The sequence below is a fragment of the Lolium perenne genome, chromosome 2 (assembly GCF_019359855.2).
Source record: "Lolium perenne isolate Kyuss_39 chromosome 2, Kyuss_2.0, whole genome shotgun sequence".
Lineage (NCBI taxonomy): Eukaryota > Viridiplantae > Streptophyta > Magnoliopsida > Poales > Poaceae > Lolium > Lolium perenne.
Window position 1 is genome coordinate 190,108,269 of NC_067245.2, and position 24,094 is coordinate 190,132,362.

General features: G+C 45.7%; 2 protein-coding genes across 2 annotated transcripts; both read right to left on the reverse strand.

Moving 5' to 3' along the window:
- Window positions 1-4,826: 4,826 nt before the first annotated feature.
- Window positions 4,827-6,196, reverse strand: LOC139835248 (uncharacterized). The gene is made up of 2 exons (XM_071825159.1): window positions 5,243-6,196; window positions 4,827-5,136 (listed from the first exon to the last, which is right to left on the reverse strand). Exons 1-2 carry the CDS (start codon window positions 6,120-6,122, stop codon window positions 5,090-5,092), a joined length of 927 nt encoding a protein of 308 aa, XP_071681260.1. The 5' UTR covers window positions 6,123-6,196; the 3' UTR covers window positions 4,827-5,089.
- A 4,963-nt stretch (window positions 6,197-11,159) lies between these two features.
- LOC127306844 (G-type lectin S-receptor-like serine/threonine-protein kinase SD2-5) lies at window positions 11,160-14,166 on the reverse strand. Its single transcript, XM_051337550.2, has 2 exons — window positions 13,921-14,166; window positions 11,160-13,826 (listed from the first exon to the last, which is right to left on the reverse strand). The coding sequence occupies exon 2, from the start codon at window positions 13,819-13,821 to the stop codon at window positions 11,293-11,295; it is 2,529 nt and encodes an 842-aa protein (XP_051193510.1). The 5' UTR covers window positions 13,822-13,826; window positions 13,921-14,166; the 3' UTR covers window positions 11,160-11,292.
- Between the last annotated feature and the right edge of the window lie 9,928 nt (window positions 14,167-24,094).

The following is a 24,094-nucleotide window of genomic DNA, read 5'->3' on the forward strand; positions in this document are numbered from 1 at the left end:
GAAGACCGAAGAACACACGAAGTGGGGCCACGAGGTGGCGACACCACGTGGCGGCGCGGCCCACGGGGGCCCCCGCCCCCCGATGGTGTGGCCCCTCGTCGGCCCCCGACTCTGCCCTTCCGCCTACAAATAGCCTCCGTGACGAAAACCCCGATGCGAGAACCACGATACGGAAAACCTTCCGGAGACGCCGCCGCCGCCGATCCCATCTCGGGGATCCAGAGATCGCCTCCGGCACCCTGCCGGAGAGGGGAATCATCTCCCGGAGGACTCTACGCCGCCATGGTCGCGTCCGGTGTGATGTGTGAGTAGTCTACCCCTGGACTATGGGTCCATAGCAGTAGCTAGATGGTTGTCTTCTCCCCATTGTGCTATCATTGTCGGATCTTGTGAGCTGCCTAACATGATCAAGATCATCTATCTGTAATTCTATATGTTGCGTTTGTTGGGATCCGATGAATAGAGAATACTTGTTATGTTGATTATCAAAGTTATGCTTATGTGTTGTTTATGATCTTGCATGCTTTCCGTTACTAGTAGATGCTCTGGCCAAGTAGATGCTTGTAACTCCAAGAGGGAGTACTTATGCTCGATAGTGGGTTCATGCCTGCATTGACACCGGGACAAGACAGAAAGTTCTAAGGTTGTGTTGTGCTGTTGCCACTAGGGATAAAACATTGATGCTATGTCTAAGGATGTAGTTGTTGATTACATTACGCACCATACTTAATGCAATTGTCTGTTGCTTTGCAACTTAATACTGGAGGGGGTTCGGATGATAACCTGAAGGTGGACTTTTTAGGCATAGATGCAGTTGGATGGCGGTCTATGTACTTTGTCGTAATGCCCAATTAAATCTCACTATACTCATCATGATATGTATGTGCATGGTCATGCTCTCTTTATTTGTCAATTGCCCAACTGTAATTTGTTCACCCAACATGCTGTTCGTCTTATGGGAGAGACACCTCTAGTGAACTGTGGACCCCGGTCCAATTCTCTTTACTGAAATACAATCTACTGCAATACTTGTTCTACTGTTTTCTGCAAACAATCATCTTCCACACAATACGGTTAATCCTTTGTTACAGCAAGCCGGTGAGATTGACAACCTCACTGTTTCGTTGGGGCAAAGTACTTTGGTTGTGTTGTGCAGGTTCCACGTTGGCGCCGGAATCCCTGGTGTTGCGCCGCACTACATCTCGCCGCCATCAACCTTCAACGTGCTTCTTGGCTCCTCCTGGTTCGATAAACCTTGGTTTCTTTCTGAGGGAAAACTTGATGCTGTGCGCATCATACCTTCCTCTTGGGGTTGCCCAACGAACGTGTGAAATACACGCCATCAGTACTGTGTCTGTGTTGTATGACTTCGTATCTGAGAGAGATCGAGAGGAATTGGAGACATACCTTCTCCCTTCGAGGAGGAGCTCTCGGGTGCCGACATGGTGGCGACGGCGCGAGTGGCGTGGGCGTGCGGTGGCGACGGTGGTGGTGCTTCCCGTGAGCACTGCGCTAGCCCTAGATCGGTAGGGGAATATCGGTGGGGTGACTGGCGGCGCGGTGAACCTCGTACCGTGTGCCCCGGCCCCCACCTCTTTATATAGCGCAGGTCACAGGGGCCCACCAACCATAAGAGGGTTGGACGCCCCCGATCAGGGCGCGAACGAGGTCAAGGACTTGTTACCGATCCGTTGGAATCGGTGACGTGGAGATCATCCTAACATTCTCCCCCTTGATCTCAACTTTTCTTTTAACTTTATACTTTCACTTTATTCGTTTCATATTGGATTAGTTCATAGGGCATGTTTCATCGTCACAGCTCTATTGCCGATAGAATCAGACAGCCACAATGCACTTCTCTGTTTTGAAACAAATTCTTTTACTTTTGGGCCTCTTATGATCCAGGATAGGTAAGACTTTCCCTTAAACCCATGCCGGCTACGTGCTCCTTGAACACGCTGGGTGGTAAGCCTTTCATTAGCGGATCCGCAAGCATATCTTTTGTCCTTATATGCTCGTGACTTATTGTTTGATCCTGGACCTTGTGTTTCACAACATAATACTTAACCTCAATCGGTTTCGTAGCATTACTCGACTTGTTGTTGTGAGCATAAAATACTGCAGGCTCATTATCGCAGTACATCTTTAGTGGTTTGTCAATACAATCTACCACTTTCAAGTCGGGTATGAATTTCTTTAACCATAATGCCTGCCCCGTGGCTTCATAACATGCTATAAATTCTGCATACATCGTGGATGATGCAACTATGGTCTGTTTGGAGCTTCTCCACGAAATAGCTCCCCCTGCGAGGGTGAATACATATCCAGATGTGGATTTTCTATCATCTTTATCCCCCGCAAAATCTGCATCTGAATACCCTCTTATTTCTAGGGAATCAGATCTTCTGTATGTTAGCATGTAACTCTTTGTGCCTTTCACATAACGCAATGCCTTCTTTACCATTTTCCAGTGTTCGAAACCTGGATTTTCTTGATATCTACCGAGTACTCCGGTGATAAAAGCTAAGTCAGGGCGAGTGCACACTTGTGCATACTGTAGGCTTCCAATAGCCGAAGCATATGGAACCGCTTTCATTTGATCGAGCTCGTATTGATTTTGGGGACTTTGATGGTTCCCAAAACTGTCGCCCTTGACTATAGGGGCAGGTGTGGCACTGCACTTGTGCATATTATACTTACTTAGAATCTTTTCTAAATAAGCCTTTTGCGATAGTCCTAATACTCCATTGTTTCTATCTCGGTGAATTTCTATGCCCAAAACATATGACGCTTCACCAAGATCTTTCATATCAAAATTTGAGGACAAGAACTTCTTTGTCTCTTGCAGTAGACTAACATCACTGCCGGCAAGCGAATATCATCCACATACAAGATTAGGAAAATATATTTCCCACTTTTAAACTTTGCATAAACGCAATTGTCCTCAATATTTTCTTTAAATCCAAATCTCTTAATTGTTTCATTAAACTTTAGATACCACTGTCTGGAGGCTTGCTTTAATCCATAAATGGATTTCTTTAGGCGGCATCCCATTTCTTCCTTGCCTTCCATGATAAAACCCTTGGGTTGTTTCATGTAGACATTTTCTTCTAAATCCCCGTTTAGAAATGCCGTCTTTACATCCATTTGATGCAACTCTAAATCAAAATGTGCAACTAGTGCCATGATGATCCTGAAGAAATCCTTACATGAGACCGGAGAAAATGTCTCATTGTAATCTATCCCTTCTCTTTGTGTAAATCCTTTTGCCACAAGTCGTGCTTTGTACTTTTCGACATTCCCATTGGAGTCATATTTTATTTTGTAGACCCAGTTGCAGCCCTTTGTTTTGGCTCCTTTAGGAATATTCTCTAAGTCCCAAACATTGTTGGTACTCATCGATCTCATTTCGTCTTCCATGGCCTCCACCCACTTTGATGAATCTGGGCTTCTCATGGCTTCTTCATATGAAGTGGGATCACCTTCCATATGAACTCTTTCTGTGTTGTAAACTTTGTAATCAGTCGAAATGGCTGATTTTCTAGCTGTTGTAGACCTTCTAGGGGCCCCAGTCTCTTGAGCATTCTGTGCCTCAACTTGTGGCTCAGCTTCTGGAGGTGGCTGTTGTTGCTCCCTTTCAGGCGCAACAAATGGTTCATTCGTCTCTGACGGACAGGTTCCGAATTTTCACTCATCGTTGTCATGGGTGGAGTCACAACGAGCGCTTGCACCACAATCGCGAGGGACCGTCGGTACAGGTGCACATGGTAGCGCAAAAAATGGCTCCTGAGTCATCGGATTGGGTGCATGCACCCTCTTCTCCTCAAGATCAATTTTCCGAGCTACCATGCTCCCCCTCATCATTTCGTCTTCTAAGAAGACAGCATGTCTCGTTTCCACAAACTTTGTATATTTGTCTGGACAGTAGAAACGATAACCTTTTGACTTTTCAGGATAGCCAATAAAATGGCAACTGACTGTTTTGGTATCTAACTTTGCGATATTTGGATTGAATACTTTGGCCTCGGCAGGGCTCCCCCACACTTTCAGGTGGTTCAGAGAAGGCACTCTCCCTGTCCATAGCTCATACGGCGTTTTGGGCACCGATTTGCTTGGTACTCTGTTTAGAATGTGAATAGCGGTTTTTAACGCCTCAATCCACAATCCCAATGGTAGGGTGGAATAGCTCATCATACTGCGCACCATATCCATAAGGGTACGGTTGCGCCTTTCAGCTACTCCATTCTGCTGAGGTTCGCCCGGCATCGAGTACTGGGCGACTATTCCAGTCTCCTGTAGGAACCTTGCAAAAGGTCCAGGGACTTGGCCATATGGAGTATGTCGACCGTAGTACTCCCCTCCACGATCAGACCTGACTATCTTTATTCTTTTATCATGCTGATTTTCAACTTCAGCTTTGAATATTTTGAATTTATCCAACGCTTCTGTTCTTTCTTTTATTGGATAAATATAACCATATCGGGAGTAATCATCCGTGAATGTTATGAACGAATCATAGCCATCCACACTTTTCACCGGAAATGGTCCACATATATCGGTGTGAATTATTTCTAGTGTTGCTGTGCTTCGATTTGCACCCTTTTTAATTTGCTTTACAAATTTTCCTTTAATGCAATCGATGCACTGTTCTATGTCTGAGAATTCTAATGGAGGAAGAATATCATTTTTAACGAGTCTTTCTATTCTCCCCCTCGAAATATGGCCTAGGCGACAGTGCCATAATTTCGATGATTCATCAGTTCTTTTTCTTTTCTTTCCTTCTGTTTCCGACGAGGATATTTGTTCATTCACTTTACACACAGACATTACTTTTTCACGCAAGGACAATAAATAAAGCTCATTATGGAGTATAGCAACCCCAACATAAGAATTATTACACCATATGGCACATTTGCCATGTCCAAAATAACATTGATAACTGTCTTTATCTAAGCGCGATACACTTATTAAATTTCTATGTATGGAAGGAACAAATAAGACATCTCTAAGCAGAATAGTCAAGCCATCAGCTAGCTCCAAGAGGACGTCGCCAACAGCTTCAACTTCTGCTTGAATTCCATTCGCGACTTCAACGCATCCTTCGCCTCTTTTCGTAGTCCTCGTCGAATGGAATCCCTGTAAAGAATTTGCAACATGAACAGTTGCACCTGAATCAATCCACCAAGTAGATTTCAAACTCGTGTATACAGGGATTCATTTACAAAGGAAACTAAATTGTTACCTTTCTTTGCCATTAATTCTTTCAGAAAAGCAGGGCAGTCTTTCTTGTAGTGCCCAGTCTTCTGACAGTGAAGACACTGATCTTTGTTCACTGGCAATGGCCTGGGCTGGAACTTCTGCTGATGCTGCATTGGGGCTTTACCATATTGCTTTGAAGGAGAACCATTGTTGCTTGGTGTGAAGGGCCTTTTCTTGTTGTCCTTCACATAATTGATGGTACCTCCATTCTGTGCCTTGAGTCTATCCTCCTCTTGCACACACATGGCAATGGTCTTTTCAATGTCCCATTTCTCAGGACTCATGTTGTAATTGATGACAAAATTTTCAAACTGTTGTGGCAATGAAGCCATCACCAAGTGAACCAGAAGTGCAGGCTTCAGCTCCAGGTCAGCATCCATGGGCTTCAGCTTTGCAGCCATGTTGCTCATCCTGAGGATGTGCTCCCTGATGCCATGTGCACCTCCAGTATACTTTTCTGTCACCAGCTGCTTCAACAGCTGGGTTGCATATGTCTTTGAAGAACCAGTGAACTGGCTCTTTATCTTTTCTAGGTACTCCCCAGCGGAAGTACACTCTGTAATTGAGCCCACTATAGCGTTCTCAATTGTATTCTTTATGAAAGCCATGCACTTTTTGTTGGCAGTCTGCCACTGTCTGTTCTCTAGGGTGTAGGACATCTCCACAGGAGCATGGTCCCTTTTCTTTTTAGCCCATGCATCATCAGTATCCCCGTCAGCTCTGACGGGGTCAGCAGGCTTGATGGGCTGCGGTGTGTCAACCACCCAGTCCACCTCAGCACAGACGAAGGCGAAATCCACCTTCTTCCTCCATTCCGTGTAGTTATCCCCTCTAAGGGTGGGAACATCCTTGATGCAGCTCATCAAGTAGAACCCTCCTGAAAACCACAAAGAAGTGAGAACAGTACAATTGCAAATTATAATCCAACGTTGGTCCGAATTAAAACATGCAACTGTTAATGCAAATAAAACTATATCACCGTTGGGCAGAAATAGAGATAAATGCACATATCATTGCTATTTGCAGCGGAAACTGTGAACTTTAAACTTTAAACTTTGAACTTTTCAGAGGCATTTCCTTTACTTTTTAATTTCTGAACAAATAATTCGTTGGTCCTATTTATTCAGAAAAAAAACTAGACAAAATTTTGGCCAAAAATGACCCAAAACTGCCTAAAAACGCCTCTGTAATTAGTAAAACTGTAAAAAAACTGTAATTAATGACTGTTCTGTCGCGGCCCATGCGGCCCGCACGCGCCGAGCGACGCGCAGCCTACGCTGCGCCCACGCGGCCAGCAGCCGCGGCCCGCACGCGGTGCGGCCTGCTAACGCGACCCGCTGCCGCGGCCTTCCTGCGGCCTGCCCGCGCCCGGCCAGCGGAGCCCCACGCGGCCCGCCCATCGCGCCGACGCGGCCCACGCTGCCTCCACGCGGCCCAGCCGCGGAGACCACGCGCCGCACTCTGCTGGCCGTCGGATGAGATCCGGCGGTCGGCCTTTACTTTGGGTATAAAAAACGGCCAAACGGCCGAAAAACCCTAACCCTAAAACATTTCTTCCCGAGCCCCCTGTCTCTTTTCTCTGTTGGGTCCGGCGGCGGCGCGGCGCGCGGAGAGCCGTTGGCTCGCCCCGCCCGGCTGCTCGCCCCTGCCCGGCGCTCTCTGCCGGCGACGGCAGCACGCAGCCGCGCCCCGCAGCAGCCTCCCGCGCGCTCGTCCGCGTGGTTGCTGGCGGCTAGCCGACGGCGCCGCCCGCCCTTTCCCTTTCTCTTCGAACTCCGGCGGCTGCGCAGAGGCTTCACCTCCCGCACGCGCGCTCGGATCCGGCGGCATCGGGGCTCTCCCAGCCCGCAGACACCAGATCCCGTCGGCCAAAACCGAAACGAGATGCAGCGGCGCCCCCCTGTGCCTCTTGTCGGTGAGTGCGTCCATCCGAGTGGTGGGCGCACCGCCGCCAAGTGGTGCAGTGGTGGTGCCCTTTCTTTGCCGGCGACGTGCCGCAGCACGGTAAGCCGGTGAGCTTTTCTTTCACTTTGCTCCGTTTCGCTTGCGCAAAAAAGAGTAGCCCTTCTTCCCGATGCCTCGGCATGCCGATGCGCATCGGGATCGAGTGGGGCGGCGCGGCCTTGCGGCGGCACAGACTTTGCCGGCGAGCCCAATGGCCTGGCCGGTGAACTTTGCTTTTCTTTTGCAGTATGGGGTACGGGACGATCTAGGGTTTGCCTTTTGATTTCTTTTCTAACCGAAACAAAAGATCTACAATACTAGACTGTGCTCTGATACCAATGTTTAACTCTAGGAACGACTAGTGTAGATCTAATGCCGGTAGGTACTGTGTCTGTGTTGTATGACTTCGTATCTGAGAGAGATCGAGAGGAATTGGAGACATACCTTCTCCCTTCGAGGAGGAGCTCTCGGGTGCCGACATGGTGGCGACGGCGCGAGTGGCGTGGGCGTGCGGTGGCGACGGTGGTGGTGCTTCCCGTGAGCACTGCGCTAGCCCTAGATCGGTAGGGGAATATCGGTGGGGTGACTGGCGGCGCGGTGAACCTCGTACCGTGTGCCCCGGCCCCCACCTCTTTATATAGCGCAGGTCACAGGGGCCCACCAACCATAAGAGGGTTGGACGCCCCCGATCAGGGCGCGAACGAGGTCAAGGACTTGTTACCGATCCGTTGGAATCGGTGACGTGGAGATCATCCTAACACAAAGTACTATACGGTGATCCTGTGAAGTGGCTCATTTAATTAGCACATACAAGGTAAACTATGACACCTACCAAGATTTATATGGCCCTTAACTCCGAAGGAAACCAGAGTACTATATCATATTTGGAAAGCATAACTATTTGGAAGAAATTATGTGCTCTCTAAAGCTTACCTAAATGAAACTATGCGTGCAATGTTTGGTTGAAACAAATATCACGAGATCTCAGATGAAAATTACTTATTGATAAAACATTGTGCGAAGAAAACAAATAATTGTTGAGACCACCACACATGATCTCTTTTATTCTTTGTTTAGATCAAATAGAAGCTTAATTTGTATTTATCAGAAATAAAAAAACACCTGTTGTTGAGCCTTCTAGCAAGAAATGAATCGTAAAAGGCTTACCCTTGGGAGTAAGATTTCATATATAACATTCTCCCTACAAAATATCTTAAGACAAAACACCAGAATTTAGTTGGTGTGATCGAGGATTTGTATTTTTCTTCCTGTTGAACGCGTAGCAAAGACTTTTCTACCATCTTGTGGAGATCATCCTAAAGTCCCAAATCTATGCAGACAGTGTTTTTGTTAGCTTTTTTTGACGGTGAACAGGAGGAGCTCTCCTTTTTCATTATATCAAGAGGGAAAACTGTACAATGGCAAGAGCCAGGGAAAGGCAAAGAAAAAAGGCGAAAAACAACAGAAAGAAAACCAACTACTCGTTGTGAGCGGCCTTCAGGTTTGCCAACGCATCTCTGATCTGGAAAATCAGATCTTCAGGTTTAGACGAGATATTCTCAAAAATTCGTCTATTCCTCTCCTTCCAAATATGCCACAGAGCATAGACAGCCACTGCAGCATGCTCTCTGCGAGACTTACTCTTTCCGAACCTCGCTATCTTTTTCCACCATCCAATAATGGAGGTAGATCGACTGCCAATATTAGCAACAACGGCATGAGAAGCACAGAGACCATGCCAAACCTCCTTAGCAAAAGAGCATCCAAGGAACAGGTGGCAGGCCGACTCCAGGGTCTGATCACATAGGGAGCAGCGATCTTGATGAGGCCATCCTCTCTTTTGAAGCCTGTCAGCAGTCCAGAGTCGATTTTGAAGCAGCAACCGTAGGAAAAACTTGATTTTGCTTTTCGATCTTGACATCCCAAGCAGCTGCGAGAAGAGGTTGTGGTATCCGCCCAAAAAAGCAAGCAGAGTAAGCAGAAGCAGCTGTGTAATAGTTGTCTGATGCTTGTGTCCACGAAATCGTATCCTCGTCAGGGGAAAGGGTGATCAGTTGCAATGAGTTACAGAGAGAAACAAAAAGATCAACCAACTGTGGAGAGTTTATGCGCTGCAATCCTTTCATCCATGTGCCATTGGTAAGCCCATCTTTGACGGTCAAATTTTTTCTCCACGCAAGCTTGAAGAGGCCAGGGAAACTGTGTTGCAAAGCAATGCCCTGATGCCAAGGATCTTTCCAGAAGAGTGCTTTTGCTCCATTCCCAAGCTTGAGGATAGTGCATGCATGGAAGAGGAGCATGTCATCCGAGCTTACAGGGAGTGGAAGGCCATGCCATGGCAGATCATCACTGTGCCAGTCAAACCAGAGCCAGCGCAAGCGAAGGGCTCTGCTGAAGGAACTTAGGTCTTTGATTGATTCCCAATCCTCCAAGGTGTTTGGGAGAGCACACTTGCCGCCAGTTAACCATACATTTTGCCCCAGAAGCATTTTCTTCTCCGCACCAGAGAAAATTCCTCCTTATTCTATCAATCTTCTTAGTCATCCATTTTGGAGGGTCAAAAATTGTGAGGAAATAGGTCATGGAGGAGGTGAGGACGGAGTTTACAAGGGTCAGCCTTCCTTTTCTGGACATTAATTTCCCTTTCCATGGCTTAAGCTTGCTTGCAATCTTGTCAATGTATTTCTGATAGTCTATCTTCTTTGGCTTATTTATCTTGGAAGCTCTGTGTCTTCATTGAAAGTACTCGTATGAAAAATGGTTTCGGTAATCGTTGTGTTGCCATAGTGGCTCAAATTGAACATCATATTTATTTTCTGCAGCGGTCACCGGCTCACCGATGCAAAGGTAGTGTCTAAATCCAACGCTTAGAATTTACACTAAAAATGATACCCTCAATCCATATTACTTGATGCTAAAATAGATGTATATACAACTAAAATGTATTAAGATATATCTATATTAGCATCAGCTAATATGAATTGGATGAACTAGTAAAATAATTTTTAAGTGGAATTTAGACGGGATTCCACTACATCTCTATGGGGAGATTCACAGTTGGCTGAAATCTTCCTAAATCCCAGTCACTTTATTCTCGCCCGTCACCGCGTGAACCGCGGTTCAACCACGCCAGCGCCGCCTCACCGCCGCGCCCTGAACTGACCTGACCGCCACCACCGCCGGTCCGGCCGCCGTCCCCGCCATCCCTCGAAGCCTCGGGGTCGTCATGTTCTCCTCCGCAAGGCTAGAACCTCCCCGAAACCCCTAAATCCGGCGTTGGTTAAATTTGTCGATGCTTGATGCCTCGTCTGCGCCGTCGCCACTGCGGCCGGCCGCGTCGTCGCCGTCCCCGGCTCCGTCCTGACTCGCCTACGCCATCACCGGGCGCGTGGTCGTATGATTCAGCTCGGTCGTACTGTATTTCCTAAATCTCCATTTTCCTGACGGAGGAAACCTTCTCGCCTTGGAACAACTATGTGGATGTTGGCGTATACATGCCCTACTGATTCCACTGCTGAATGATTCCAGATCCGTCTTCATTCGGGAGCTTCTAGCCTTTGGGTGCCACTCATCTTCTCTTCTCCGTAGCAATTTCAGTTACTGCCAACTGAGCTTGAGCCACATGATCTCACCTTAATTTTTTTTTTGTTTTGCTTAGCACAAGATCTTGGACGGATGCACCCTGTACGGTAAACAATTGAAGCACCTAAACAAGCATTTCACATGGTAGGTGATAACTTTCCATACAAGAGCTCAGTGACATGGTAATGATCTCTCTCCTTGAGCATTCATATATAAGTACTTTGCGGTACACATGCTCTTAGAACATTTAGTCCTTCAAACTGCCTCCTAGGTCTCTTTTCTATGTTGTTTTAACTAGATTACATCACATGAAACTACATATTGTCCAGCTTTAAAGCTGTGAGTAGGGACAGCTTCACTGAAAACCAAGCATATATATTGCCTAGAAATTGTTATCTAGGTGCCATCTAAAAACACCCAGAGTAGGAATGAGATAGGATACAAAGGTAGTTACAAAACCAAAAGTTTATAAGTTGGATCTGTTCTGCTCATTAGCCACCACCTGTTTCACCTCGGGCCAGATAAGATCGATGCTTGAGGTGGAACTGAATACGTGAATTGCTTGTCTTGGACAGACATTGCTAGATTTTCCTCCAAAAAGCTGCAGTCAATGCTAGAGTCTATGCTCATTGAACCTTCCAGTACCTTGACCACCGATGACATTGAAGGCCTTCTACTACTCTCATTTTGCAAGCACCAGATTGCAAGCTTCATCATTTGAACTGCTTCATCCTCGTGTAAGGCCATGTCATCACTATGTTTGTCAATCAACTCAATCAACTGATCATTTTGAGCCTTTTCGCGTAACAACTTGATGAGCTGAACACTCTCCTCGGGCAGAGATATGTCGATATTTTTTCTTCCACATACGACTTCCATGACAACAACTCCAAAGCTGTAGACATCAACTTTTTCAGTGATTTGGGATGTTAACCATTCAGGTGCCAAATACCCAGGCGTGCCTCTCATCATTGTCATTACCTTGCTTTGATCCCTATCTATTAGCTTAGATAATCCGAAATCAGCCACTTTCGCGTTGAAGTTATCATCTAAGAGAATATTTTGTGGTTTAATGTCCAAATGAGCAATTATCCTCCTGCACTCCTCGTGAAGATAGCACAAACCCTTGGCAATATCTAGAATGATCCTATACCGGGTGCACCAATCAAGAGGGGCATTGTTATGGCGGTAGTAGATCCACCTATCAAGTGATCCTCTCGGCATATATTCGTATACAAGAAGCCTTTCAGATTTCTCAGCACAAAAGCCTATCAGCCTGACAAGGTTGATGTGTTCAATGCTTCCAATAGTCTCGACCTCTGCGAAGAATTCTTTCTTTCCTTGCCTAGCACCTTCGAGACGTTTCACTGCAACTCTCTCTTCACCTATTTTCCCTTCAAAAACAGTTCCAAATCCACCTTCTCCGAGCTTTTTGCTGAAATCTTCAGTGCATTCTCTCAACTTTTCAAACGAATACCTCATTGTCATTCCAGGCAGTTGATCAAAATCTAGTTCTTCATCTAACTCCTGATACTTCCTCTTCCTTCGTACATAAAGATAAAGGGTAATAGCAATGACAAGGAAAACAATACCAGTAATAGCTCCAAGTGTAGCACCTAACATCACGTTCTTTTTATTTGTTTTTGTTCTGTTTGCATTAGAGTCAGAAGTGGGGGGGCTAAGCTGCACCTTGACGTAAGCAGAAGAGTTGAAGTGAACAACTTCAGGTTGTACTGGTTGCAAGGAGAAGACCTTTGTCACCCACAGGCATGTGCCGTCGGAATCATTTTGTCCATACTGGAATATAACAGCACTGCAGGAGCAATTCTTCAAGCAAGCTTGCTTACAGTCCTGTCCATTTTTTGCATTCACAACGGTGTGGCTGGTGTCAAAGTAAGAAACGTTGGTAAGGGTCAACAACTGATGGTGCTGCATTTCCTGACAAGAGATTGGGGTCAGTGGTGCGCAACCGAGATTTGGCTTCCGCGCATCGACTGGCTTGAAGTAGCTTGAGCTAGAGTTATTCTGTAGGGGACATGCACATTGCCCCCCTGTGCATAGACCGTACTCTCCGCAGACTGTTGGAAAGGCACAATTATCCGGGAACATTTTGATTACATCAGATACAACCCATTTTACTTCTGCATCAGACCATTCATACATCCTCAGGTGCCCATCTGACTCCAATCTCATGTACCGGATTGATGTAGCTGGTTGTAATGGGAGAAACATGTCCGAATTTGGTTGCTTGGACTGCGCATAGGCGCTGAGGCTATTATTGGTGAAGGTAACCTTTGTTGGATCATTTCCTGTCCTGTTTTTGGTCACCAATAATGAAAAATAGGGTTGTGGCGGCGTGGCTCTGACGTAAGCAAACAATCCTTCATGGAGAACTGGCATCATGTACAACTGATTCTCAGTCCAATTTGTTGCAGAGGTATTCGGTACAAGCGACATACCTTCCAGGATTGACTGGCCAGCGACCAACACATCAGTAGGATGTTCAAACGACTGCCACACTGTCGCGTTCTTCGGATCAGACAGCACCAGATTGCCCATCTCGGTGATGGCCATGCCAGTTACGGACCACCCTGTGGTCCTGCTTGACCAGACAAGACTGCCATCAGCATCACGCAGGACCAAGTTCCCATTCGAGGAAAACTCAAGGGTGGCGTTCTCCTTGACTGGGCGTGCACGGTTGGCAGACCAGACCACCTGCGGAATTCCGTTAGTCGGATTGGTGATCTTGGCACCGCTGTTGGTGTAGACAACGAAGACAGCAAAGAGGAACGCGTTGCAGGGGGCGGCACAGAAGAACCCCGCGGCGAAGGAGGGGCCAAACAAGGTTTGCGGTGAACGGAGGACGATGGCGCGCACTGCTGAACCGTCCGGGTAGCTGACGGTGTGTGGGAGGGAAACGTTGTTGTTGGTCCACAGCGTTGAGAGGTTGGCCGTGGGGTAATCGAAAGGCTGTGCCGCAGAGAGCAGCGGTGCCGCAGTTGCGAGCAAGATGAACAAGAGACTGTCAGGACCCATGGAGGCTGCAAGAAGAATCAGTTCTTCGCTATGAGAAAGACGAGCAAGAAACTGTGGGCGTTACCGGGATGAGCTTTCAGAAGAGAGAAAATGCCGCACCTGATTTGCAGAGTCAGTCGAGCAGATGCGATCTCGCCGGAAAGATTTGCCTCGCCGGTGTAGATTTAGGGCGCCTGGAGCCCTGGACTCCACAGTAGTCAACTGGTCTCCGTGCTCATATTCTCATCATCCTAAGTTCACAGCCATACCACGCGGTGTCTTTAGCGCTTTGCGGATGAATTGGTCTCATTAGTACCGATAAGTTTACTTTATTGGCTGCTCCTGCTGGCCCGTGTCATTGTCAGGTTAGATGCTCGTCTTCCTCATTAAAAAATAAAAGCGTGTGTTGACGTCAAATAAAGTGTTCTCAGAGTGGTGAACAGGAAACTTCATAGTTAAGCATATGTCACCCTCTTGCTATTTCCGTTCTGCCTTTCGTCATGATGATCAGGAGCATAAAAAACGGTAAAAGAAGAGAGCATGATGATCGGGCAAACTAATTAATCAAGGAGAGCCCACTGTTAAAAGTTTATAGTACGTTAAACACGTCAGTTTATTTTATCTAATGGTACTTGTCTCACTCAGGGATGACCTTGCGTAGGGAAAGAACATCAGGTCTGATGATATGGAGTCGATTAATGGAGCAGATGTGGTTTGTCGCCGGTGGTTCGGGAGAGACGGGGCTCGCCGGTGATTACTGCCTGGAGCGGTGGTGCCTTGGATTTTTGTATCATTCGTCTTCCTGTATCATTATTAAAACTTCACTATTTTGGAGATTTCTGCACATGGATGGATCCAAATGCATTGGCATGTGCTATTTCTGTAGGTTGGTTTGACGACTGTGTGACCGCGTCAACACGTCTCCGTGTGCACTTTTGCTTGTCAATTTCTTTTTTCTTTTGTTTTGCGAATTTCCTTGTCAATTTCTTATTACTAAAATTCCGCATGGATAGGAAGAGCAAAGCACGTTTTTCCCTAGTAGATTGATCACTGATAACGTCCTGATCGCATATGAGTGCATTCATGCAATCAGAACCAGGAAACTGAAGACCCTTTTTTGTGTAGTAAAGCTAGACATAATGAAGACATATGACAAGGTCGAGTGGGTTTTTTTTGGAGAAATTCATGCTGCAACTAGGGTTCTCTGAGCTTTGGATTAAGATGGTTATGAGATGAGACGTCGTCGGGAAAGAAAATCTGTCTGTTAAGATAGAAGACCTAGCGACTCTCGCGACGTGAGAGGCGACTAGGGTTAGCGCCTCCGCCGCCGGTCTTGATCGACGTCGGAGTTCCTAAGGAGTCGGGTTTGACCGATCTCCAGTGGGATCGGGGCCTCCCGTCTGCAGTTTTCCCTCGCTGGCCCTCTCGGCCTCTCCCTGGGGTAGGGTTTGGCAAGAGTTGCAAGGTGCGGCTGCTGCTTCTATGGCGGCGTCTTCTTCGAATTCTGGCGTCTTCTTCGAATTCTGGCAATTGGCCAGGAGGATCTAGTCAAAGGAAGGAAGAGGGGATTGACGATATGCTCCATAGACTGGGTATTGGCGAAGGTGATTTCGACGACGCAGTGTTTGAGGAAATCGAGGATGCTCCAAAAGAGGGGCTCAAGTGGATGGCCTTAGTTCGGGTGCAAACAACCAATTACTTCAGTGCATCCACGTTTGAACAGCATATGCGGGTGGCGTGGAGCCCTGCCCGAGAGATCAAATTCCAGCACATAGAGGGAAATTTATTTACAGTGCAATGTTTCTGTCTCGACGATTGGCTGAAGGTTGTGGAGGGAGGACCGTGGCTGTTTCGACAGTCCGTGGTATGCATTGAGAAGTATGATGGTTTGACTGATCCCTATCTGATTGATCTAAATTTCTTTACGACATGGGTACAGATTCAGAAATTACAAGTGGGTTATCGTGGTGAGACTCTAATCACCAATATGATAGAAAAGAAAGTGGGCAAGGTGGAAGAGGTCCAGACCGATGTTCAGGGTGCATGTAATTTTGTTCGAGTAAAGGTGAAGCTTGATGTTCGTAACGTGCTAGAGAGATTTGTGTCTATGAGCAGAGAGGGCAAGAGAGAGGTTTTCCTTCTGAAATATGAAAAAATGCCGAGATTTTGTGCAGCATGTGGATATATAGGTCACTCGCACCTAGAATGTGGTTCTGGTGAATATATGGAGAAGGATCTAGGCTGGGGTGATTTCATGAAGGCAGATTGGGAGACGTGGTATGTGCGAGGAGGTAATGCCGGGAGAGGTGGCGGTAGAGGTGGTAGAGGAGGGAGGTTCCCTGACGCCCGGGGTGGTGGTCGTGGTGCTCAAGTTGGACGCCATCCTGGCTCGACTGGCCGTGGCAATGGTAATAATTCAAGTTGGAGACACAATGCACTCCCATTTTTGGATGGTAATGCTGTTATTGATCCAGCCCTAAGAGACATGGCAACAAGCCCTTTGAAGGACAAAGATATGGACATTGACAATGATGAGAACCTGATTTCAGGAACTAAAAGAAATCTAGCTGAACAGTTCTCTGAAGAAGTGATATCTACCGCTGTAGGAACCAATGGCAATGCTAACGGTATTGAATCAGCGGGTCTACTGCTGGAAAACACTCTTCCGATGGAGGAGGGGGGGGGGGGGGGGTATGGAAAGGATGGCAATGAGAATAACAACAAACCGAAAAGAACAAAGAAGGATGGAACTGATTCCCCTTCACTAGGATCGGCGAGTTCCCGAGAGGAGCTCGTCTGGTCGCAGTGAGGATACTAGCTTCGAACTGTCAGGGTCTGGGTAACACCCCGACAGTTCGTGCGCTTTCTGACGCTGGGAAGCGATGGAACCCCGAGGTGATGTTTTTGTCGGAGACACATCTCGATGACTATCCGGCTGAGTGCTTGAGAAGAAGGCTTGGGATGGATTTCAAATGTATAAATCCAAGCGATGGCAGAAGTGGAGGAGTGATTTTGTTATGGAAAAAAGAAGTGGTAATACAACAACTCTTTTCAGCGCCAAATTATATTGATGTGAAACTGGTGGATGGACAAGATAAAATTTGGAGACTTACTGGTTTGTATGGTGAACCTCGTTGGCAGGACAAATATAAAACATGGGATAAAATGCGAGAACTCAAGGATCAACATGATGTACCATGGGTAGTCATTGGGGACTTAAATGAAATCCTGTATTCACACGAAAAGGATGGTGGACGTCCCAGACCTCCACGTTACATGAATGATTTCCATGAGGCTCTTTCTGATTGCAATCTAGTGGATATTGGCTTTATTGGGGATCCTTTTACATGGAAGAGAGGCCGAGTACGTGAGCGCCTGGACCGGGTTGTGGTGTCACCGTCGTGGTCTGCACTCTATCCTGGTGCTGTTCTGCGTCATCCGGACTTTTGTAAATCAGATCACCAAACAATTATGCTAGACACTGATTATAAAGTTGAAGCTTCACAAAGAAAACCTGGACCGAGACGCTTTGAGGCCAAATGGCTAAACGAAAAAACTTTCAGAGATGTTGTCAAAGAGGCCTGGCAAGAGGCGGACAGAGAAGGAGATGGGGGTGGCGTCAAAGCAAAGCTGGGCCGGTTGCAGGAAGCTCTCCATGCTTGGGATGCCACAGTTCTCATGAAGCCAAGGAAGAGGCTAAGGAAAGCACAGCGGGATTTTGATATTGCTGTGAGTGGGGTTTTAACGGATGAAAGCGAGGCGAAAGCGAAAGATTTAGCTGAATTAATTGAGATCCTTTTAGAACAAGAGGAGCTTCAGTGGATGCAGAGATCTCGTGCAAACTGGTTAAAGGAGGGAGATCGTAATACCTCCTTTTTTCATAATTTTGCAACTACTAGACGAAAGAAGAACTTCATCAAAAAATTATTGATCAATGGCAACTACTGGGTGGAAGGTACAGAAGAGTTAAAAACTATTATTTTGGATTATTTTAGTAATTTGTTCTCTTCTGAGGTTGAAGCCACAGATCCTGCTTTCCTCGATAAAGTTCAACCACGTGTCTCGGCTGAAATGAATGAAAAATTGAGAACTCCTTTTACAGCAGAAGATGTTAAAAAAGCAGCCTTCAGTATAGGGGATTTCAAGGCACCAAGACCAGATGGTATACATGCTGTTTTCTATAAACGTTTCTAGGATTTATGCGGAGGAGAAATTACCACGGAGGTCCTGCAAGCTATTAATTCAGGGGTAATACCTAATGGATGGAATGACACCACAATCGTCCTAATTCCAAAGGTAGATGATCCAGAACTTGTGTCCCAATTTCGACCAATTAGTCTTTGTAATGTGATCTACAAGATCATCTCCAAAATGTTGGCTCTACGGTTGAAGGGTATACTTCCTGAAATTATTTCTCCAATGCAAAGTGCATTTGTTCCATGGCGTTTTATTACTGATAATGTTTTAGTTGCTTATGAGAGTATCCATTCGATAAAAAATAAAAGGAATGGTGCTATAGGATCCTGTGCAGTAAAATTGGATATGCATAAAACATATGACCGAGTAGAGTGGATTTTTCTGGAAAATATGATGAACAAAATGGGATTTGAGGAAGGATGGATTAATTTGATGATGGCTTGCGTGAAGTCGGTTCGTTATCAAGTGAGATTTAATTCCGAAGAAATCTACATGTTTGTTCCTACACGAGGGTTGCGCCAGGGCGACCCTCTCTCACCTTATTTGTTCCTATTATGTGCTGAAGGACTATCGAGTCTACTGTTGTATGAAGAAGAAGTTGGTGGCATTGATGGGGTACGGGTGTGCAGAAATGCACCGTCAGTTTCACACCTTTTATTTGCTGATGATTCCCTTATTCTCATGAGAGCGGATATGACGAATGCAACTTCACTACAACAAGTGCTAGATACCTATTGTGCTAATTCGGGACAGATGGTGAGTTTAGCAAAATCAAGTGTATTTTTCCCCCAATACTAATGCTTTGTTGAGATCTGAAATTTGTGAAGCTCTACACATTGATACTGAAGCCCTATCTGATAAATATCTCGGCCTTCCTGCTTTGGTGGGAGCTGATAGGAGTGATTGTTTCAAGCATTTTATTGAGAGGATTATACAAAGGATCAATGGTTGGAAAGAAAAACAGCTCTCAATTAAAGGTAAGGAGATCTTGCTAAAAGTTGTTGCACAAGCAATTCCTGTTTATGCCATGTCTGTGTTCTTAATCCCGAAAGGTGTGTGCAAAAGTATGATGGATGCAATTGCCAAGTTTTGGTGGGGCGATGATGATAATAGTAACAAGATGCATTGGTATGCTTGGTGGAAAATGTGCTATCCCAAAAAAGATGGAGGGATGGGATTTAGAGATTTCAAATCCTTCAACCTAGCAATGCTGGCAAAACAGGCTTGGAGATTGATTGATGAGCCTGATTCTCTATGTGCAAAAGTTCTAAGAGCTAAATATTATTCAGATGGTGACCTCTTAAAAGCTGGTCCTAAATCAGGATCCTCCTTCACTTGGCAAAGCATTATTGCAGGGTTAGCTACTTTTAAAAGAGGTCACATATGGCGTGTAGGTGATGGGGAGAAAATTAATATTTGGAGTGACCCCTGGATTCCATCGAGCCCCAATGGAAAAATAACTTCGAGACGTGGCAATATTCTTCTTACAAGGGTTAACCAGCTGATTGATCCGAATGGACAGTGGGATGAAGGATTAATTACTTCTCTGTTTAATTCTATGGATGCTAGACGTATTATGCAAATTCCTTTGAATATACATGGCTTCTCTGACTTCATTGCTTGGAGACTGACCAAACATGGTTTCTTTTCGGTGCGGACTGCTTATCATTCACAGTGGCGCCACCAGTTTGGCCCCAATGCTTCACTCCTTGCTATGCCGGGCAACTCTATCTTAAATCCTGTTTGGAAAATTCTATGGAAATTGAGGGTTCAGGAAAAGTGAAGATATTCATTTGGAGGGCACTACATGGCATCCTACCTTTCAAATATATTCTGGCTAACAGACATATTGGCACAAGTGGTGAATGTCCGATCTGTGGACAGGGCGCAGAGGATATCCTTCATTTACTTTTTCAATGCGATACAGCGAGAGAGCTTTGGAATGGTTTGGGTTTACAAAATATTATTACGGATGCTATGCAAACAGATAGAGCTGGTTCGGCAGTTTTAGAGCATTTGCTTTGTCTGACAGAAAATACAATGCCGGGACTTGACTCGGTTTCGCTGAAGGAAACAATCTCTGTTACGTCTTGGTACATCTGGTGGATTAGGCGTCGTCGAACACACAATGAGGAGGTCCCTCCTTTATTCAAGTGTAGATTGTCTATTCTAGCGATCACTGCAAATGCCATTAAAGCAGAACAGGGAAACAGAGATAATTCGGAAGCTAGGTGGACTAGGCCTAAACCTCGTTACTTAAAGCTCAATGTTGATGCTTCATACTGTGCGGTTACAAATGCAGGTGTTGTGGGGGCGGTAATAAGAGACTATACAGGAAATTTAGTGTGCGCAAACTGTACTCATATACCACATGTGCAATCGGCTCAGATGGCAGAGGCCATGGCGCTAAGGGAGGGTCTCCGGATGGCGGAAGAGCTCGGGTGTCATCGAGTGGAAGCTGAATCGGACTCCTCTGAAACTATACAAGCATGCACGGGTGAGCAAAGGTGGTGGTGCAGCGCTGCAGCTATTTATGTCGACTGTGTTGACATAGCATCGAAGATTGGTGACGTAACATTTTGACACTGTTCGAGGGAGGCAAACAAGGTTGCTCATGAGATTGCCCATTATAGTTTTTCCAATAATATCTCGTGTAATTGGGTCGATGAACCCCCTAGCTTCCGTTTAGACAAACTCATAAACGATGTAACTATTCTGTGATTCAGCGGCAGCAGGTTTCTGACGCACTCTTTTCCTTCCAGGGTACCTAAGGGGACTGGAAGGTTTTTAATGAGGCGGCCTGCTGACCTAATATATTATGCGTTCAAAAAAAAAAGATAGTTATAAGATGTGTTACCTCTTCCCGGTTTACTATCAAGTTTAATGGAGGTTTCTCTGAACCATTTCTCCCTTCTCGTGGTCTCAGGGGGGGACCCCATTTTTCCTTACCTATTTTTATTCTGTGTGGAGGGGTTCTCGGCTCTGTTGAAGGAAGCTCAAGAGAATAATCTCCTTAGAGGTGTTCAGTTTTGTGCGGAAGGACCCCACATTACCCATCTTTTGTTCGCGGATGACAGTGTTGTTTTTTTTGAGGCTACTAATGGTAGTTTGAAAGAGCTGAAGAGGACTCTTCATGATTATGAGGCGAGCTCAGGTCAGCAAGTTAACTTGCAGAAGTCAGCTATTTTCTTTGGCCCTGGGTGTACGGATATACTCAAGAATGATCTAAAGACCCGTATTGGTATTTCTAGCGAGGCTCTATCTGAACGCTACCTAGGACTGCCTACGGTAGTGGGCCGATCAAAAGAGCGCTACAAAAGGAGTGCTGGTTAAATCGGTGCTACAAGCTGTCGTGGCCTACCCGATAAGCTGCTTCCAATTCAACAAGAATCAATGCAAGAAGCTGAGTTCGGTGTCCTCAAATTTTCGGTGGGGAGAGGCCGATGGAAAAAAGAAAAGTGCATTGGGTTAACTGCGATCGGATGTGCAGGAGAAGGTCCGGGGTGGCCTAGGCTTGCGTGACTTTGAATGCTTCAATCAGGCTTTCTTAGCCAAGCAAGGGTGGCGCCTGTTAACTGAACCAAGGTCGCTTTGTGCTCGAGTGCTTAAAGCAAGGTATTTCAGAGGTTCGGATTTTCTGTCAGCTGATTGCCCAAATAGAGCTTCCTTCACCCGGAGGAGCATCATACATGGAAGGAACCTGTTGAGATCGGGCCTTGTTTGGCGCATAGGGGATGGATCATGTATCAAAACGATGGAGGACAAATGGATTCCTAGGGAGAGTACCCAACACCCACTGGGGTGTAAGCAAACTGACTGTCCCCAATACGTCAATGACTTTCTGGTGCCTAGTGGAGGGGCTTGGGATGAGCATAAATTGAGATTTTTCTTCTATGACCAAGACGTTGAGGATATTCTGAGCATTCACGTCGGACGGCCGGGCTCTAAAGACTTTCTTGCTTGGAACCACACCAAGATTAGAGTTTTTTGGGTGAAATCAACGTATCATCGATCCAGAATAAAAGGATTCAGTCAGGCATGTTGGAATCTTCGCGGCACAGCGACCAGCACAAAGAAAGGTTAGCCTTGTGGGACCCGAACGTACCTGGTAAAGTAAAAATTCACTTCTGGAGATTGATTGAGAATGGCCTCGCGGTTGGATCTGAAGTAAAACACAGGCGAATCAAAGATGGTATTTCATGTCTAGTGTGCGGCAAAGAGCAAAGTTTGGTCCACCGCTTCCGGGATTGTTCTCAGTCGGCTCAGACCTGGATTTGGCTAATGGAGGCGACCGGCTTTACCTTTAATAAACCCCCTGCCCGGCTTGTGAACCACTCTGACCTCAAAGGGTGGTTGCTAAACTGGATTGGGAAAATAGATGACAAGTCCGCAGCGTGGATTATGATGTTGGTGTACAACCTTTGGTTGGCAAGGAACTATGCCAGGGACTCGAGGAAGATCAAAGATCCGAAGAGTATCGCTCAGAAAGCTGTGGCTGGGGTTGACGAATGGATGAACATCTGTACTGCTAAGCCGAAGGCCAAAGTGGTTGAGCACTGGCTCCCGCCACCCATAGGCTGGTCGAAGGTAAATGTTGACGGTGCTTTTAGGCATTTAGAAAACTGGGGTGGTGGTGGCGTAGTGATACACGATCACAATGGAAGCTTCCTTTCTGGAGCATGCCATTTTCCCCCTCACGTAGCGGATGCGGAAGGTGCTGAACTGATGGCTTGTAAGCAAGAACTATTGTTGGCAAGGAATGATCAACGGCAACGGGTAATTCTGGAAACGGACAGTGTCGATGTGGCGGCGAAGCTAAGTAGAGAAGGGCAAGATCGTTCCTCTTACGGTCAGCTGGTGTGTGAAATAAAGATCATGCTGCTTAGCTTTGAAAGATCCTTGGTGCGATCAGTGCGGCGTTCTATTAATGATGCGGCACATAGAATGACGAAGAAGGGCGGTGACAATAAGATGTGTAGGGTATGGCGTGGTGTAGCAACCAATTGTATCCAAAACAGACTTGTACTTGACTCTGGTTCTGAGTAATGTAATCGCAACATTTTAATCTCAAAAAAAAGGAAGGAAAGCTGTTTTCTTTTCTGAGAGGGAACACTTGGCATTCCATTAACTTGTGAACGCGGCAGTATCATCAACCACTGCACGGGATAGTGTTTTTTTTTTTTGGAACAGGGGTAGGGCCAAAAGGCCCTAGAAGCTTCCACGGGATAGTGTTGAAGTCAGCAAAAGCTATGGTCGGCGTTCCCTTTGCTATGCTTTGTAGACATTTCTGCCAGTGGAATAGAGGCAAAAGATTTGCCCATCTAAAAATTGTATATCTGTTTTTTAATTTTTTTTTTTCAAAAGTTAAACCATTTAAACTTTAACAAAGTTTTTTTTTCTAAATCATTATCTATCCTGCCAACTCAATGTCATTAGATATATCATGACATACTTTTTTATATTATATTTATATGTTATCACATAGTTCTTAATACTCCCTCCGTCCATAAAAAGATGTTTTAGATTTTCGTGTATAGATACATCTAAATTTAAACAAATCTAAGACATCCTTTTATGAATAGAGGTAGTAGATTTTTTTTATGAACTTGATCGAACTATACCTCCTTTGACTACTAAAATTTTTTACACGCCTTATATTACGAAAAGGTAGTATCAAGAAGAAGAGATCTGGGGTGATGTTTCAGCTCTTGGGTGTATATGCTCTCTTTATTTTGAAATGCATCTTTCTTGCATTTTTTAATATCCAAAATTCCAAATGAAAATTTTACATGGACATCTTCACATGCTAGCTAAGTGCGCACAAAATCTTTTTATGAAAAGAGATATGGGGTGATGTTTCAGCTCTTGGGTGTATATGCTCTCTTTATTTTGAAATGCATCTTTCTTGCATTTTTTAATATCAAAAATTCCAAATGAAAATTTTACATGGACATCTTCACATGCTAGCTAAGTGCGCACAAAATCTTTTTATGAAAAATCGACTTGTCATTTGGGTTGTGTAAAAAAGTTAAATTTTGGTGATAAAACCAAGGCTTTTTGTGGGACATGTTTTTTTCCTTTTTACATCTACCACAAA

What these genes read in the sequence shown, in the direction of transcription:
- LOC127306844 (XM_051337550.2), bottom strand. Translation starts at nt 13,821, where the DNA reads ATGGGTCCTGACAGTCTCTTGTTCATCTTGCTCGCAACTGCGGCACCG.
- LOC139835248 (XM_071825159.1), bottom strand. Translation starts at nt 6,122, where the DNA reads ATGAGCTGCATCAAGGATGTTCCCACCCTTAGAGGGGATAACTACACG. An exon ending in AGAATTAATGGCAAAGAAAG is followed by an intron (nt 5,137 to 5,242) that starts GTAACAATTTAG and finishes AATTCTTTACAG; the next exon opens with GGATTCCATTCGACGAGGAC.